Genomic DNA, 16,679 nt, shown 5'->3' on the forward strand with positions numbered 1-16,679 from the left:
AATTATCCTTTCATAAAGTCAACTGTTCACAAGAAGGTAGAAGAAACCATCTGCCGGTTAACAATGGACAATAGACAATTGGTGCAGGAGTAGGCCATTCGAGCCAGCACCGCCATTCAATGTGATCATGGCTGATCATCCCCAATCAGTACCCCGTTCCTGCCATCTCCCCATATTCCCTGACTCCACTATTTTTAAGAGCCCTATCTAGCTCTCTCATGAAAGCATCCAGAGAACCTGCCTCCACTGCCCTCTGAGGCAGAGAATTCCACAGACTCACCACTCTCTGTGAGAAAAAGTGTTTCCTCGTCTCCGTTCTAAATGGCTTACCCCTTATTCTTAAACTGTGGCCCCTGGTTCTGGACTGAACCCAACATCGGGAACACGTTTCCTGCCTCTGGCGTGTCCAAGCCCTTAATAATCTTATATGTTTCATATAAGACATATAACCTGGCTTATTCTCTGTAAGGCAAACCTTACAGCTTATTTGCAACCACTCTAGTGGGGCCCAAGGAGAGGAATGAGAAGTAAATTCACACCCAGGTGTCCCAGTTCCACATCAACTTTGTTTGTTCTATTTAATTTGTTTTGTGCCTCTTCAGAAATACCAAAGTAATTCTCTTCCCGCTTTGGAATTGCTATGAGGCTGTCACACTAGGCTGTGTCCTCAACATTCTCCAGGGAAACATCATCGATGCATTTTCTCCCCCAAGATCAATAGGCAATTAAAGAGAAATAGAGTTAAGATTTCAAGGAACTGCAGGAGCTGGTTTGCAGTAACATCAAAAAAAGACACCAAGTGCTGGAGTGACTCTGGGAGGATATGATAGGTGTCGTTTCGGGGTCGGGACCCTTCAGACTTGTTGTGGTGGGGGGAGAAAGCATGGAGAGGACTCTAAATGAAATGACTCTGGGAGGCGATTCAGGACTCTGAAGGCTCGCACCGGTAGACTAAAGAATAGTTTCTACCCATGTGCGATAAAAGAGCTAAATTCCAACAGAGAATGCTGGGGAAGCAAAATGTAATTCCAAGAAATGCCGCCAAATTCTTTTAAATTCTTTTAAATTCTTTTAAAATACCTATTTATTTTTTGCTAATAAGTGTACATATGTGTTAATGGTTGTCGTGTTTGTATTTTTTTAACCGGAGGAGATGTAATGGAATTACGTTGCACAGTATTGTGCAATGACAATAAACGTATTCATTCATTCATTCATTCATTCATTCATTCATTCATTCATTCAAAGAGATGTCTGTAGAAGGACTCCCAACCCAAAACGTCACCGATCCATGTTCCACAGGGTTGCTGCCTGACCCGCTGAGTTACTCCAGCACTTTTGTGTCTTTCTTGTAAACCAGCTTCTGCAGTTCCTTGCAGAAACCCCTCGAAGAAGAATCCTGACCCAAAACGTCACCCACCCCTGTTCTCCACGAATGCTGCATGTCCCGCTGAATTACTCCAGTGCTTTGTGTCTTTTAAAAAAAGATTTCAGGTGATTTCTTTGCATCTCTTCTATTTCTATTAATATTTATCTATCAATATAAGATGCTTTCACGAGAAAAAATAGCAAAAACAAAGTTACAAGTAGCCCTCAACCTAAGCCGTGAACTACAATATCAAGGAGAATCTATTTAAGAACCTTTGCATCTGTTTTGACAAATTTTTACTTGGGCCCAAAGGAATTAGCAATGAAATTCATTGCCGCAGACAGCTGTGGAGGCCAAGTCATCGGGTATTTTTAAGGAGGAGGTTGGCAGATTCTTGATTAGTACAAGTGTCAAGGGTTACGGGGAGAAGGCAGGAAGGAGAAGGGGGTTGAGACTGAAAGATAGATCAGCCATGATTGAATGGCGGAGTAGACGCGATGGGCCGAATGGCCTAACTCCTATGACTTATTATGAACCTGTAGACATACTCTGGTGCAGTTCGGAGGGAACACTGCATGATGAGATGTTTATTATTTTAGGAGTGGTGTTACACTGAGGACCATGTACAGTCAAATGATTCTATGACACTATTTAAGGCCAAACATATTATCCTCATTGTCCTGACAAATACTTAGTCCCCAATTAATGTAGAGTCACTGAATCTTACAGAACCCAACTTCTCCATGACGAGCAAGAAGCCTGCGTTTGGCCCATATCCATCCAAAGTTTAATTTAGTTTAGCTTATTATTGTCATGTGTACCAAGAGGTGCAGTGAAAAGCTTTTTTGTTGCACGCTATCCAGTCAGTGAAAAGACTATATGTGTTATAGTCACAACAATACCTGTGTTATAGTCACAGCAACAATACCATCAAAGATCCTTACGAAAGATTCTGAGGATCAGCTGCGAGGCCAAACGCACCAACATCAGCGTTTTGGAGGAAGCCAACATGACCAGCATCATCACCACCACAATAATGCAGCACCAACTTCGATGGACTGGCCATGTCATCCGCATGTCCAACACATGTCTCCCTGAACAGATCCTGTACTCTCAACTGAAGGAAGGTCGGCAAGACCCCGGCGGGCCAAAGAAACGCTTCAAGGGCAACATCAAGAACAGTCTGAAGAAATTCCACATCACATCGAGCAACTGGGAGCACATTACACTGGACAGGCGTTCCTGGAGGAAATCCATGCAGGAAACATAGAAACCTAAAAAATAGGTGCAGGAGTAGGCCATTCGGCCCTTCGAGCCTGCACCGCCATTCAATATGATCATGGCTGATCATCCAACTCAGTATCCTGTACCTGCCTTCTCTCCCTGATACCTTTAGCCACAAGGGCCACATCTAACTCCCTCTTAAATATAGCCAATGAACTGGCCTCAACTACCTTCTGTGGCAGAGAATTCCAGAGATTCACCACTCTCTGTGTGAAAAATGTTTTTCTCATCTCGGTCCTAAAAGATTTCCCCCTTACCCTTAAACTGTGACCCCTTGTTCTGGACTTCCCCAACATCGGGAACAATCTTCCTGCATCTAGCCTGTCCAACCCTTTAAGAATTTTGTAAGTTTCTATAAGATCCCCCCTCAATCTTCTAAATTCTAGCGAGTACAAGCCGAGTCTATCCAGTCTTTCTTCATATGAAAGTCCTGACATCCCAGGAATCAGTCTGGTGAACCTTCTCTGTACTCCCTCTATGGCAGGAATGTCTTTCCTCAGATTAGTAGCGGGAAGGAGCTGCACGTCACGAAATGGAACTACGCCGTGTCGCAGAGACAAAGCGACGGCACCGTAAGGAGAGAGGGAAGGGGGCTCGACGATGACCATCCACCGCCAGTCTCCGCTGCCCACGTTGCGCCAATGTGTGTGGATCAGCCTCTACAGACATCTGCAGACCCACAAGTTGACGACCCTATGGAGAGGACAGTCACACTCGTTTCGAGTGACCGCTGATGATGATGATGTGTTACAATCAAGCCGTCCACAGTGTACAGATACAGGATAAAGGGAATATCGCACTAAACAGATCCTATCCATGTAACTATTATCAACAAAATCAGAATAGCCATTTTCACACTGCCATGATCTAAGTTAAAGCCACATTTCCTTTATTAACACAGTCAAAACATATCACAGATGTTGACAGATGTTTGAGTAATTAACAATGGTTAAAATCATGAGAGGAATAGATCTTGGTAGATGCACAGAGTCTCTTGCCCAGAGTAGGTGAATCAAGGACCAGAGGGCATACGTTTAAGGTGAATGGGAAATGATTTAATAGGAATCTGAGGGATGACATTTTCATACATTTTTTAGAAGAAGGGGTCAGGAATTATGGAGAGAAGGCAGAAGATCAGCCATCACTGAATGGCGGTGTAGACTTGATGGGCAGAATGGCCTAATTCTGCTCCTAGAACTTGTGAATTTATGAAGATTAACTAATAAAATGGAGAGTAACGTCACCTTATTAGTTAATCGCCGTAAAAGGTGATGTAATGATGTAATGTTGAGGCTCCATAAGGCCGCATTTGGAATATTGTCTGCAATTTTGGGCACCATATCTGAGGAAGGATGTGCTGGCTCTGGAGAGGGTCCAGAAGAGGTTTACAAGAATGATCCCAGGAGTGGGTTGGTTAACCTATGATGAGTGTTTGATGTCACTTGGACTGTACTCGCTGGAATTTAGAAGAATGAAGGGGGACCTCATTGAAACAAACAGAATAGTGAAAGGCTTGGATAGAGTGGATGTGGAAAGGATGTTTCCACTAGCAGAAGTGTCTAGGACTAGAAGTCATAGCCTCAGAATTAAAGGACGTTCTTTTAGGAAGGAGATGAGGAGGAATTTCTTTAGTCAGAGGGTGGTGAAAATGTGGAATTCATTGCCACAGAAGGCTGTGGAGGCCATCAGTGGATATTTTTAAGGCAGAGATAGATAAACTCTTGATTAATACAGGTGGTAAATGTTAGTTCAAGTTCAAGTGAGTTTATTGTCATGTGTCCCTGATAGGACAATGAAATTCTTGCTTTGCTTCAGCACACAGAACATAGTAGACATTGACTACAAAACACATGAATAAATAAACTGATAAAGTGCAAATAACAGATAATGGGTTATTAATGTTCAGAGTTTTGTCCGAACCAGGTTTAATAGCCTGATGGCTGTGGGGAAGTAGCTATTCCTGAACCTGGTTGTTGCAGTCTTCAGGCTCCTGTACCTTCTACCTGAAGGTAGCAGGGAGATGTGTGTGTGGCCAGGATGGTGTGGGTCTTTGATGATACTGCCAGCCTTTTTGAGGCAGCAACTTCGATAAATCCCCTCGATGGAAGGAAGGTCAGAGCGATGATGGACTGGGCAGTGTTTACTATGTTATGAGGAGTATATGGACAGTGTTATGAGGTTGAAAGCAGGAGAATGGGGTTTGAGACGGAGTGATAAATCAGCCATGATTGAATGGCAGAGTAAACTTGATGGGCCGAATGGCCTAATTCTACTCCTATCATTATGACCTTTATTATAAAAATCTTGAAAACCACAGAAAAATTGGTAAATTCTGCAGTTCCTGAACTCACTCTAAACTTTCAGTTCACAGTCAGCCGACTTCCCCACAGTCACACGTCATCCTCAAAAACTGGAACCATTCTGTGAAATTCCCTTTTTAAGGTCGAGTTAAAATAGTAACTATCGTCTATTTGAACGATGATGTAACCACAATCCCAGAAGGGACGTTCTATGAAAAAAACTTCATTGTAATTCAAAGATAGACACAGAAAGCTGGAGTAACTCAGCGGGACAGGCAGCATCGCTGGAGAAAAAGGAATGGGTGACGTTTCGGGTCGAGTCCCTTCTTGGGTGTTGTCGGTACAGAGTTTGTACGTTCTCCCTGTAACCGCGTGGGTTTTCACTGGGTGCATCGGTTTCCTCCCACTCTCCAAAGTCGTAAAGGTTTGAAAGTTAATTGGCTTCAGGAAGTTGTAAAATTGCACACTAACCTAATGGCTGTAGGTAAGTGTACGGGGTAATCACTGGTCGGCAAGGACTCGCTGGGCCGAAGGGCCTGTTACTGTGCTGTATGTCTAAAGTCTGAAGTACTACAATAAAAGGCAACATAGCACTAACTTGGTGTACCCCCACATTAGGCTTTTATACAAAGCTAATAGCTCTCCTTAAATATCAACATTTCCTTTTCTCCAGAGATGCTGCCAGACCTGTAGAGTTACTCCAGCACTTTGTGTCTATCTTCGGTGTAAACCAGAATCTGCAGTTCCTTTCTGCACCTGTATTGTAATCCAAACCTGGCCTATTCATTTTATATGTAAATGCTCAATTTTATTGCAGCACAGTGGCACAGCTGGTGGAGCTGCTGCCTCACAGCACCGGCGACCCGGGTTCGATCCTGACCGCGGATGCTGTCTGTGTGGAGTTTGCACGTTCTCCCTGTGAACAGGTGGGTTTCCTCCGGGTGCTCCAGTTTCCTACCACATCCCAAAGGCGTGCGGGTTTGTAAATTAATTTGCTTCCGTAAATTGGCCCTAGGGAGTTGATGATAGAGTAGGCTAACATAGAACTAGTGTGTGAACGGGCGATCGATGGTCAGCATAGCGACAGTGGGCTGAGCGGTCTGTTTCCATGCTGTATCTCTAATCTAAATGTAGCAAAATAATTTTGCAATAGAGAGGATGATGAAGGCTCGATTATGACGCTCTGTTTCTAAGGACAATTGGAAGGAAAGCTCTATAAGGGGCTCTATAAGTTTCCTTGCTGTATCTTTCCGTCAATTACAAAAAATGTTCAATTTGAAAGAAGGAAACTCTTCATTACTTTACATCCCTATTTTTTTTTTTTAATTTAAAATCCAATGACAAATGTCATCAGAGTTCTGGAATGTTCTGGCAATGGTTGAAAAGGCAACAAAGAATTCAAATAAACAATTGATCTGTAGAAACATGGAACTGCAGATGCTGCTTTATATCAAAGAGGGACGGACATAGAGTGTTAGAGTGACTCAGTGGGTCAGGCAGCATCTCTGGAGAAAGGGGAGGGGGTGGTGAGGGAGAAGGGGGGGGGGGGGGGGGGGGGGGAGTGAGGAGCTGGGCCAGTCGCAAATGACATCAAGCAGGGTGGTGCCTGATAAAGAAGGGTCACCCATCCTTTTTCTCCAGAGATGCTGCCTGACCTGCTGAGTTACTCCAGCGAGAGTGAAAACTGTTTTTTTAAATCTTGCTGCTCCGGGTGTCTAAATTTAGTTATTACATCGGATGGAAGCTGCATACCAAATCTCCTTGTACCTCTGTGCAATGACAATAAAATATATTATTATTATTATTATCATTATTATTATTTTGTCATATGTCCCAGACAGAACAATGACATTCTTACTTGCAGCAGCACAACAGAATATGTAAACAATAAACATGAAAAAAACCTCTGTGTGTATGTGTGTATATACACACATACGCACACACACACACAATATATTTATTTATTTATTTATTTTATTATTTATTTCAAACAGAATAAAAAGAATAAAAGAATAAAAAGCAAATGTGAAACAGCATCCAAAAACCAAAACAAAAATATTTATAAAGTGTCATAAACAATATCTATAAATAAATGAAATCATATGTGTCCGAAAAGGAGCAGGAAGAAGCCGAAGCTTATTAATTCCCACCCCTTATTCAACTGCTTGTAATTATCTTATACAAATTTAGCAGCTATATTGTTAAAATTATGTATTAGAGTATGGTGTACAATTTTGGTCGCCCAATTATAGGAAGGATGTCAACAAAATAGAGAGAGTACAGAGGAGATTTACTAGAATGTTGCCTGGGTTTCAACAACTAAGTTACAGAGATAGGTTGAATAAGTTAGGTCTTTATTCTCTGGAGCGCAGAAGGTTAAGGGGGGACTTGATAGAGGTCTTTAAAAATGATGAGAGGGATAGACAGAGTTGATGTGGACAAGCTTTTCCCTTTGAGAATAGGGAAGATTCAAACAAGAGGACATGACTTCAGAATTAAGGGACAGAAGTTTAGGGGTAACATGAGGGGGAACTTCTTTACTCAGAGAGTGGTAGCGGTGTGGAATGAGCTTCCAGTGGAAGTGGTGGAGGCAGGTTCGTTGGTATCATTTAAAAATAAATTGGATAGGCATATGGATGAGAAGGGAACGGAGGGTTATGGTATGAGTGCAGGCAGGTGGGACTAAGGGAAAAAAGTTGTTCGGCACGGACTTGTAGGGCCGAGATGGCCTGTTTCCGTGCTGTAATTGTTATATGGTTATATGGTTATATGTACACCATATGTACACCAGCCACTATATGTACACCAAATTATTAACATTTGAACACTAATCAAATATTTACAAAGCCATACAAAAAAGAAAAAAAGAAAAAGAAAAGAAAAAAAAGAAAAATGTACGTACACATAAAAAAAACACCTAGTGCAAAAAGACAACACCAATGCTCCGTCTACATAGTTCAGAGCTTATTTGGAGGTTGTAGTATTTAATAGTCTGATGGCTGTAGGTATGAAGATATCAAGCCAATCAGCCTACAAACCTGTACGTCTTTGGAGTGTGGGAGGAAACCGGAGCTCCCGGATATAAACCCCACACGGTCACAGGGAGAACGTACAAACTCGGTACAAGCAGCACCGGTAGTCAGGATTGAACCCGGAACTCTGGCGCTGTAACGCAGCAACTCTACCGCTGCGCCATCGTGCCGTCCTTCAGGTTGGCATGCAAGGAGTAGATTGCCGGGTTTGAAGCAAGCAACCAAATTTCCTCAAAAAAATACCCCACATCTAACTATTCACGCAATCGAAAGCCTTGGTAAAAGGCTGCTGGATGCAATAATAACTCGCAAAGCTCAGCTTCAAAACTGCTTTTGAAAAGCATGAAACAGCTCTCTGCTGTATTGAGCTGGTGACTGTCACCTTAAATTAAGCAGATCACACGCAAATTTAAAAATATATATATCTTAAAGGCTCACATTATATTGGTATATTGGTTCCAAATTTGCTCATCATCGACTCCCTGGGAAAAAGCTCGAATGAAAGTATAGCTCGAGATAAAATATAAATAGACCTTGCAATTGGCTCAGTCACAAATAATGACAGATTGTTATTTTATGAATGAGAATATTGGTTGTTAATCTCAAACAAGCATATAAATATATGCATTTCAACACCATCTATTCTGCTTTAAAAATAGACAGGATTTTTTAGCTAACTCCATCTGTGAATGAATTAGTGAAGAGGAAGAAAATTAGTTTAGTTTAGAGATACAACATGGAAACAGGCCCTTCAGCCCAACGAGTGCCTACTGGCCATCGATCACCCATTCACATTAGTTCTATATTATCCCAGTTTCTCATCCACTCCCTGCACACTAGGGGCGGTTTACAGAGGCCAATTGACCTACAAACCCGCACGTCTTTGGGATTTGGAAGGAACAGGAGTACTAGGAGGAAGTCCACGCGGTCACGGGGAGAATGTGCAAACTCCACACAGACAGCACCTGAGGTTAGGATCGAACACGGGTCTCTGGCGCTGTGAGGCGGCAGATCTACCCGCTGCGCCACTGTGCCGCCCATACCTTCCGTGCCAAAGCCCTAAATTCGGCTATTGCCTCGTTACACCTCTTCAGCCATTCCCCAATACCCCCTCCATCATTGCCTTCCTTAAAATGAATCCTGTCATGAACTATTATCTACCCCTGCACCCCCTCTCAACAAAACAGCAGGATTTGAGAATAACACATCCTGCTGTCAATAAAATATTGTAACTGATATTGCAATAATTTGATGCATTATGACCCTGATGAATACAAACAGAAGTAGTTGAGGGGGGGGGGGGGGGAAACAGAATATTTTACAGTGTGCAATATTGCGTTGGGCCGGACGCAGGCAGGTGGGACTAGTGTAGATCGGGCGTGTTGGTCGCTGTACGACACTGACTCTATTGGCTGATCTTTTCTGGTATTTTGTATGAGCTCATTGTTCTATCTATTAGGCACAAAATGCTGGAGAAACTAGGGTCGAGACCCTCCATCAGACCCAGCATCAGGAGTCTAAAGAAGGGTTTCAACCGAAACATCACCTGTTCCTTTTCTCCAGGGACGCTGCCTGAGCTGCTGAGTTACTCCAGCACTTTGTGTCTTTTTTTGTTGTTGTAAAACATCTTGTTTCTACTCCATTATGTCCAGAGAACGTAGGTTTAAGGTGAAGGGGAAAAGATTTAACAGGAACATGAGGGGTAGCTTTTTCACACAAAGGGTGGTGGGTGTATGGAACAAGCTGCCGAAGGAGGTAGTTGAGGCTGGGACTATCCCAATGTTTAAGAAATAGTTAGACAGGTACATGGATAGGACAGGTTTGGAGGGATATGGACCAAGCGCAGGCAGGTGGGACTAGTGTAGCTGGGACATGTTGTGGGCAAGTTGGGCCAAAGGGCCTGTTTCCACACTGTATCGCTCTATGACTCTACTCATTGTTTTAAATCCTATCACACCACCCTGTAACTAATACTTCTAAACCCTTACAAAGTGCAAAATTATGGGCCTTACTGTCATAATTCGAGTTAAAAAACGCACAAAACTCTGCAATGGGTGAGAGAATTATTAGAAGTACTCAACCCTGTCACATTCCACATATCTCCACACCTGGATATTCAGAGATACTGCGCGGAAACAGGCCCTTCGGCCCACCGAGGAAGACTAGCCATCGATCACTAGCTGACTAGCGATCACTTCGTACACTAACACTATCCTACACACCTCGTACACTAGCACTATCCTACTTACAATCTACAGAAGCCAATTAACCTGCAAACCTGCACGTCTTTGGAGTGTGGGGAGCGGGGGGGGGAAGGGGGGAACCGGAGCTCCCGGAGAAAACCCACGCAGTCACCAGGAGAAGGTACAACCTCCGTGCAGACAAGCACCCGTGGTCAGGATCGAACCCGGGTCTCTGGCGCTGAAAGGCAGCAACTCTACCGCTGTGTCACCATTACAGTGAAAAGGGACAAGATGGCCAAATTTAGCAAATGCTTCAAGATGACATCACCTTCCAGATGACATCACCTTCCAGATCTTGCCAATAAAATGCGATCAGAATAGCAGAATATTAAATGGAATTATTCCTATTCTGGATGCCATTCAAAAGCAAATAGTAATAGTCAGCAAGGGTATATATATATATATATATTTTTTTTTAAAATAGGTCAAAATTGATTTTTGAATTGAGAGCTTCGCCGATAGCTTGTTGTCCTGCAAAAAGTGGCCGATGGCGTGACTGACGGATGAATCGGATCAGCTGTTCATCAGTTGTGATAAAAATGTGTGAGAAGGAACTGCAGATGCTGGTTTAAGCCGAAGATAGACACAAAATGCTGGAATAACTCAGTGGGTCAGGCAGCATCTCTGGAGAAAATGAATAGGTAACGTTTCGGGTGGAAGAAGGGGGTCTCGAAATGTTACCTATTCCTTTCCTCCAGAGACGCTGCCTGACCCGCTGAGTTACTCCAGCATTTTATGTCTTTCTTCAATGGTAATAAAATGACTGAAGGCAAACGAGCGCTCTCTGTGTAAAATGTAATCTTTGCACAGAAACCGTGGGGAACAAAAGCGACTGGAAGCAGACAATGGAAATTATTCCAGCTCGGCCACCCCTTGAGTGGTATCATGAAAAAGGAGAGCAGAGTTAACCACCCCCCCCTCTTAAAAAAAAAGCACGATTTCCCCTCTTGTTTTAAGCGGGGAAATTTTAATAAAATAATAATAATAAATACTTTATTGATCCCCTCAGGGAAATTCAGATGTCCAGAAGCCAACAACCACCAAACCCACATATTTAGAACGCAAGCAGACAAAAAATACAATATGGACAATACCTGAAAGCAATAAATACTTAAAAAGACCCAATAATTAACTATTAAAAATGCAAAGCATCCCCATACAGCCTAGCGGTCAGTATTATGAAATCTAATGGCTGCAGGGGTGAAGGATCTCCTGAACCTCTCCGGTCTACAGCGCAAGGAGCCGGTTGCCGTTCCGTGTGCTCTTGTGACCCATTTGCTCTTTTAAACGCAATACATGCGAAATTCCCCTGAAATTCCCAACCCGAGTTGGGATTACTCACTCTATCAGCTGCCACTGGTCAGCAAGAGAACAGAATACAGCTGCAGTATCTCGAAATAAGTGACTATATTTCTATCACACATCCCACCCATCCTCCTGTCATTCGCACAGGGGTTAACCCAAGACACCAATAATGTCTGAAGAAGGGTCTCGACCCGAAACGCCACCTATTCCTTTTCCCCCCAGAGATGTTGCCTGACCCGCTGAGTTACTCCAGCAAAAATATGTTTTCTTATGATACTGTGAAAGGAGTATGATTAAGATATTAGAATGGAGATGAGGAGGATTGTCTTTAGCCAGAGGGTGGTGAATCTGTGGAATTCATTGCCACGGATCTGCTATGGAGGCCAAGTCATTGGGTATTTTTAAGGCGGAGATTGACAGATTAGTACGGGTGCCAGCGGTCATGGGCAGGAGAATGGGGTTGAAGGGGAAATATAGATCAGTCATGATTGAATGGTGGAACAGACTTGATGGATCGAAAGGCATAGATAGAGTGGATGTGGAAAAGATGTTTCTACTGGTGGGAGAGGTCATAGCCTCAGAATTCAAGGGCGCTCTTTTAGAAAGGAGGCGAGGGGAAACTTCTTTAGTCAGAGGGTAGTTAATCTGTGGAACTCATTGCCACAGAGGGCTGTGGAGGCCGAGTCAGTGGATATTTTTAAGGCAGAGATAGACAAATTCTTGATTAGAACGGATGTCAAGGGTTCTGGGGAGAAGGCAGGAAAATTGGATTAGGAGGCAGAGATCAGCCATGATTGAATGGCGGAGTAGACTCGATGGGCCGAATGGCCTAAGTCTACTCCTATAATTTGTGAATTTATGAATGGCCTAATTCTGTTCCTAGAATGTATGAAGTTGTGAAAGCCTTTGTGGGGCTAACAATAAACAAATTCAAGAACAAAGCACGTTGTGAATGAGCTCAAGCGATGCCTCATTAGGATTGGAATCAGACATTACAACTTCACGTCAGGCTGGAACAACCCAGCGGATAAATGATGCATGAAGTGTTGTCTCAAAGCAAGATGCTTCAAACATGAAGCGCTGGGTCAGTGGTACAACTTGTAACACATCCAACTACAAGGTCCAACTGTTTCATTCGTCGGCCACTTGCTTCGAGACAACGTTTCATTTGTGGGATACACAAGAAGATTAGGTTCAACATGACTGAATACTTTGTATGTAATTAAACTTTGCCAAAACCCTTTGAGAAGGCGCTTACAATGAATTGCCTGCCGTCAAATAAACAAAAGGAACAGAGGAACTCCAAGTACAGTAAATGAAAACGCACAAGGAGCTGCAGATGCTGGTTCACAGAAAAATAGACACAAAGTGCTGGAGTCAAAATATTAGTTAACTTGTTAAATGACTCACAATGAGAGCTTTTATGTTATTGATGGGACACATTTAGACAATAGACAATAGGTGCAGGATTAGGCCATTCGGCCCTTCGAGCCAGCACCGCCATTCATTGTTTGTAGATACAGCGTAGAAACAGGTCGTTCGGCCCACTGAGTCCAAGCCGACCAACGATCGCCCGTTCACACTAGTTCTGTGTTCTCCCATTTTCTCATCCACTCCCTACACACCAAGGGGCAATTTACAGAGACCAATTCACCTACAAACCCGCAAGTCTTTGGGTTGTGGGAGGGCACTGTTCTGTGCTGCTCCATGAGCATACACTCTACGAGACCGGAGCACCAGGAGGAAACTCAGGCTCGGTCACAGAGAGAGATCATGCAAACTCCACACAGAGAGCACCCGAGGTCATGATCGAACCCGGGTCTCTCGCACCACGAGGCAGCAGCTCTACCAGCTGTGTCGCCCTAACCAAGGTCTGGGAGTATAATTTAATGTCTAACTGGTCAGATGCATCAATCCAGGGGCCAGCACCCAAATATTATATTGTGAAATAAAGGGGCCAGGAATTTCAGAGCAAGTTAATATCTTATTCACTGTAGCCAGACTCTATACGAAATGTGTTATATAAATAAAGTTGCCTTGCCTTGCCTTGCCTATACAATGCTGGGGTCCTTGTTGGAAGGTAAGCTCTGAACTGGTTCCTCGGAATCTATTTTACTGGTATTTAACTCTGTGGCGACCAGACCAATCCATGTATAGAAGGAAATTCCCAAATGCTTCCAAGTATTGGGATTACAGTGAGCGATGTGATATTTGTTAATGCAATGACTCACATAGGCTGGGGTGAACTACAATGCTGTCACTGAAAATCCTTGGATTGACATCATCAGCATCTGATCATTCCGACATCAATCGACAAATTAATACAAATCCAGAGACAATATCGATGAAAGATAAAACCCATGCTGGTAAGTCTTGTTTCTGGATTAGGACAGAGATGTGAAGGTAAGGGAAGTACATTTACACACACACACTCACTCTTGCTCTCTCTCACACACACACACACACTCTCGCGCACACACTGGCTCACACCCACACAAACTCTCTCTCTCACACACACACACATTCTCTCTCACACACACACACATTCTCTCTGGCTCACACACACACCCTCTCTCTCTCTCTCACACACACACACACACACACACACTCATTCTCTCTCGTTCACATACACACCCTCTCCCTCTCACACACACACACTCTCATTCTCTCTCGCTCACATACACACCCTCTCCCTCTCACACACACACACTACACATACAAGATAGACACAAAATGCTGGAGTAACTCAGCGGGACAGGCAGCATCTCCGGAGAGAAGGAATAGGTGACGTTTCGGGTCGAGACCCTCCTTCAGACATCTTACACACACCTATACGATACAGAAGATTAAAATAACAACAGGAAGTCACGATTGGGAAACGGTCTACTCTCGGGCACCTTGTAAATGTGTGTAAAATGTTCAGGGTCAACAACCACCAGCGCTGAGAACAAATAAATGCAAGATGATCGATATTTGTACATTTCATCTTGAACAATTAATAAGCCCCACGGCAGTATTGGGCGTTCGGCTCCCATCTTTAAAAAAAAATCATTCTCACCATTACGGTGAAATTCACTGACATTTCACGCTATTCGCTGCTGAAACAACACGTTCAGAAACAGAAAATAGAATGGAAAATATTTTGTTTCCAATACATTGTCTTCTTTGAATAGGTGAGGCGACAACACCTGGATTGTCAGAAATCTCTGCCTGGCTAATATCATGATCCCACAATGTATACAGATCGCATCTCCCATTCATTTCTCAATATATATATATTTTTTTCTTTTAAATCAATCATTTTTGTTTCTGCATTTGCACGCAGGTCTATTGCATTGGGTGCAATGCACTGCCTTACCCAGGACAGGATGCGGAGAATGGTCTGGGGTTGCTTCAGGAAGGCGATGGGGTCAACGCCAGACCCAGCCTTGCCAGCGCCGTACGCACCTCCTTCCATCTTAAGCCTTGCTCACTGTCTGTGTCCCTCGCTCAGACAGCCCTGGAAGCACCGGGGACGCGCAGCGGGAGCGCGCACCGCCCCAAAGCGCGCCCCCGCGCGTCGTCACCCTGTATTGCCCTGCCTGCACAGCCCCCACAGACGCTGCCTGACCCACTGATTCCATAGATACATAGAAAATAGGTGCAGGAGTAGGCCATTCGGCCCTTCGAGCCTGCACCGCCATTCAATATGATCATGGCTGATCATCCAACTCAGTATCCTGTACCTGCCTTCTCTCCATACCCCCTGATCCCTTTAGCCACAAGGGCCACATCTAACTCCCTCTTAAATATAGCCAATGAACTGGCCTCAACTACTCTCTGTGGCAGAGAGTTCCAGAGATTCACCACTCTCTGTGTGAAAAATGTTTTCTATGTTTCTATGAAGACAGCAGACAAAAAATGCTGGAGAAACTCAGCGGGTGCAGCAGCATCTATGGAGCGATGGAAATAGGCAACGTTTCTGGCCGAATCCCTAGGGTTTCGGCCTGAAACGTTGCCTATTTCCTTTGCTCCATAGATGCTGCTGCACCCGCTGAGTTTCTCTAGCACTTCAGTCTACCTTCCATTTTCCAGCATCTGCAGTTCCTTCTTAAACACATCTATGTAGAGAACTAGGAATAGGGGTCGAATGGGGTCGAGACCCTTCTACAGACTGAAGAAGGGTCCCCACCCCCGAAACGTCGCCCATTCCTTCTCTCCAGAGATGTTGCCTGATCCGCTGAGTTACTCCAGCATTTTGTGCCTTATCTAAGAGTTTCACTGTTCTGTCTGGGACATCTATCTATATTACTAAAACTCTCATCTTGACCACTTCCTGTCTGCGTTGTAATTACATTTGGGCAAAAACAATCCCCCATAGCGCTACAATTTTTGCCACCTTACTCACCATTCTCCTCTGCTGCAAGCCAAATAAGTTTTGTTCCGATCGGTGAATTAGTACAAAAGCTATTAAGGCTTTGAAGGTTCCTCCTCCCCCACAGCCCACACCCCTACCGCACTCCCCCCCTCCCCCACCCCTTCCCCCACCGCTCTCCCCCACACCCCCTCCTCCTCATCCCCCCTCCGCTTCCCCCACACCGCCACACACATCCTCCCCCACCACCCCCACCTCTCCCCTCCCCCAGACACCCCCCTCCCCCACACCCCCTCCCCCCACACATAGCCCCCACCTCCCCCCCACACATCCCCCTCCCACACACCCCCTCCCCGGGTTTGATCCTGACTACACGTGCTGTATGTAAGGAGTTTGTATGTTCTCCCCGTGACCTGCGTGGGTAACTCAGTGGGTCAGGCAGCATCTCTGGTCTGATGAAGGGCCTCGACCTGACTCGTCACCCATTACTTCTCTGTAGAGATGCCGCCTGTCCAGCTGAGTTACTCTAGCATTTTGTGTCTTATCTTCGATGTAAACGAGCATCTGCAGTTCCTTCCTGCACCGAGTTTATACCAATTGTTTGGTTGTTCGAGCCAAAATGAATATGGAAAGTACAGAGGACTTCTTAAAATAAAAAAGGAAATTACGTTTAGCCACAAGGGTGTATGAAAATACACGAGCGGTTGATGATGAAGGGAACTTGGTTCTCATTGTCAGCCACAAAGGGAAAGGGTAGACCAGCTGATAATGCTGCTGCCTCTCAGCTGTGGT

At 44.3% G+C, this 16,679-nt stretch overlaps 1 protein-coding gene across 2 annotated transcripts in view; it reads right to left on the reverse strand.

The window, feature by feature from the left end:
• syngr3 (synaptogyrin 3) overlaps positions 1 to 15,013 on the reverse strand; it is a 37,540-nt gene extending 22,527 nt beyond the window's left edge. For both annotated transcript variants that reach the window (XM_033041048.1, XM_033041049.1), the window contains exon 1: positions 14,892 to 15,013. In XM_033041048.1, coding sequence (XP_032896939.1) covers positions 14,892 to 14,990 — 99 coding nt within the window. In that variant the 5' untranslated portion in view covers positions 14,991 to 15,013. The remainder of the gene's footprint in view (positions 1 to 14,891) is intronic.
• Positions 15,014 to 16,679: the final 1,666 nt, after the last annotated feature.

The sequence above is a fragment of the Amblyraja radiata genome, chromosome 22, assembly GCF_010909765.2.
Source record: "Amblyraja radiata isolate CabotCenter1 chromosome 22, sAmbRad1.1.pri, whole genome shotgun sequence".
In the NCBI taxonomy this organism is placed as follows: Eukaryota; Metazoa; Chordata; class Chondrichthyes; order Rajiformes; family Rajidae; genus Amblyraja; species Amblyraja radiata.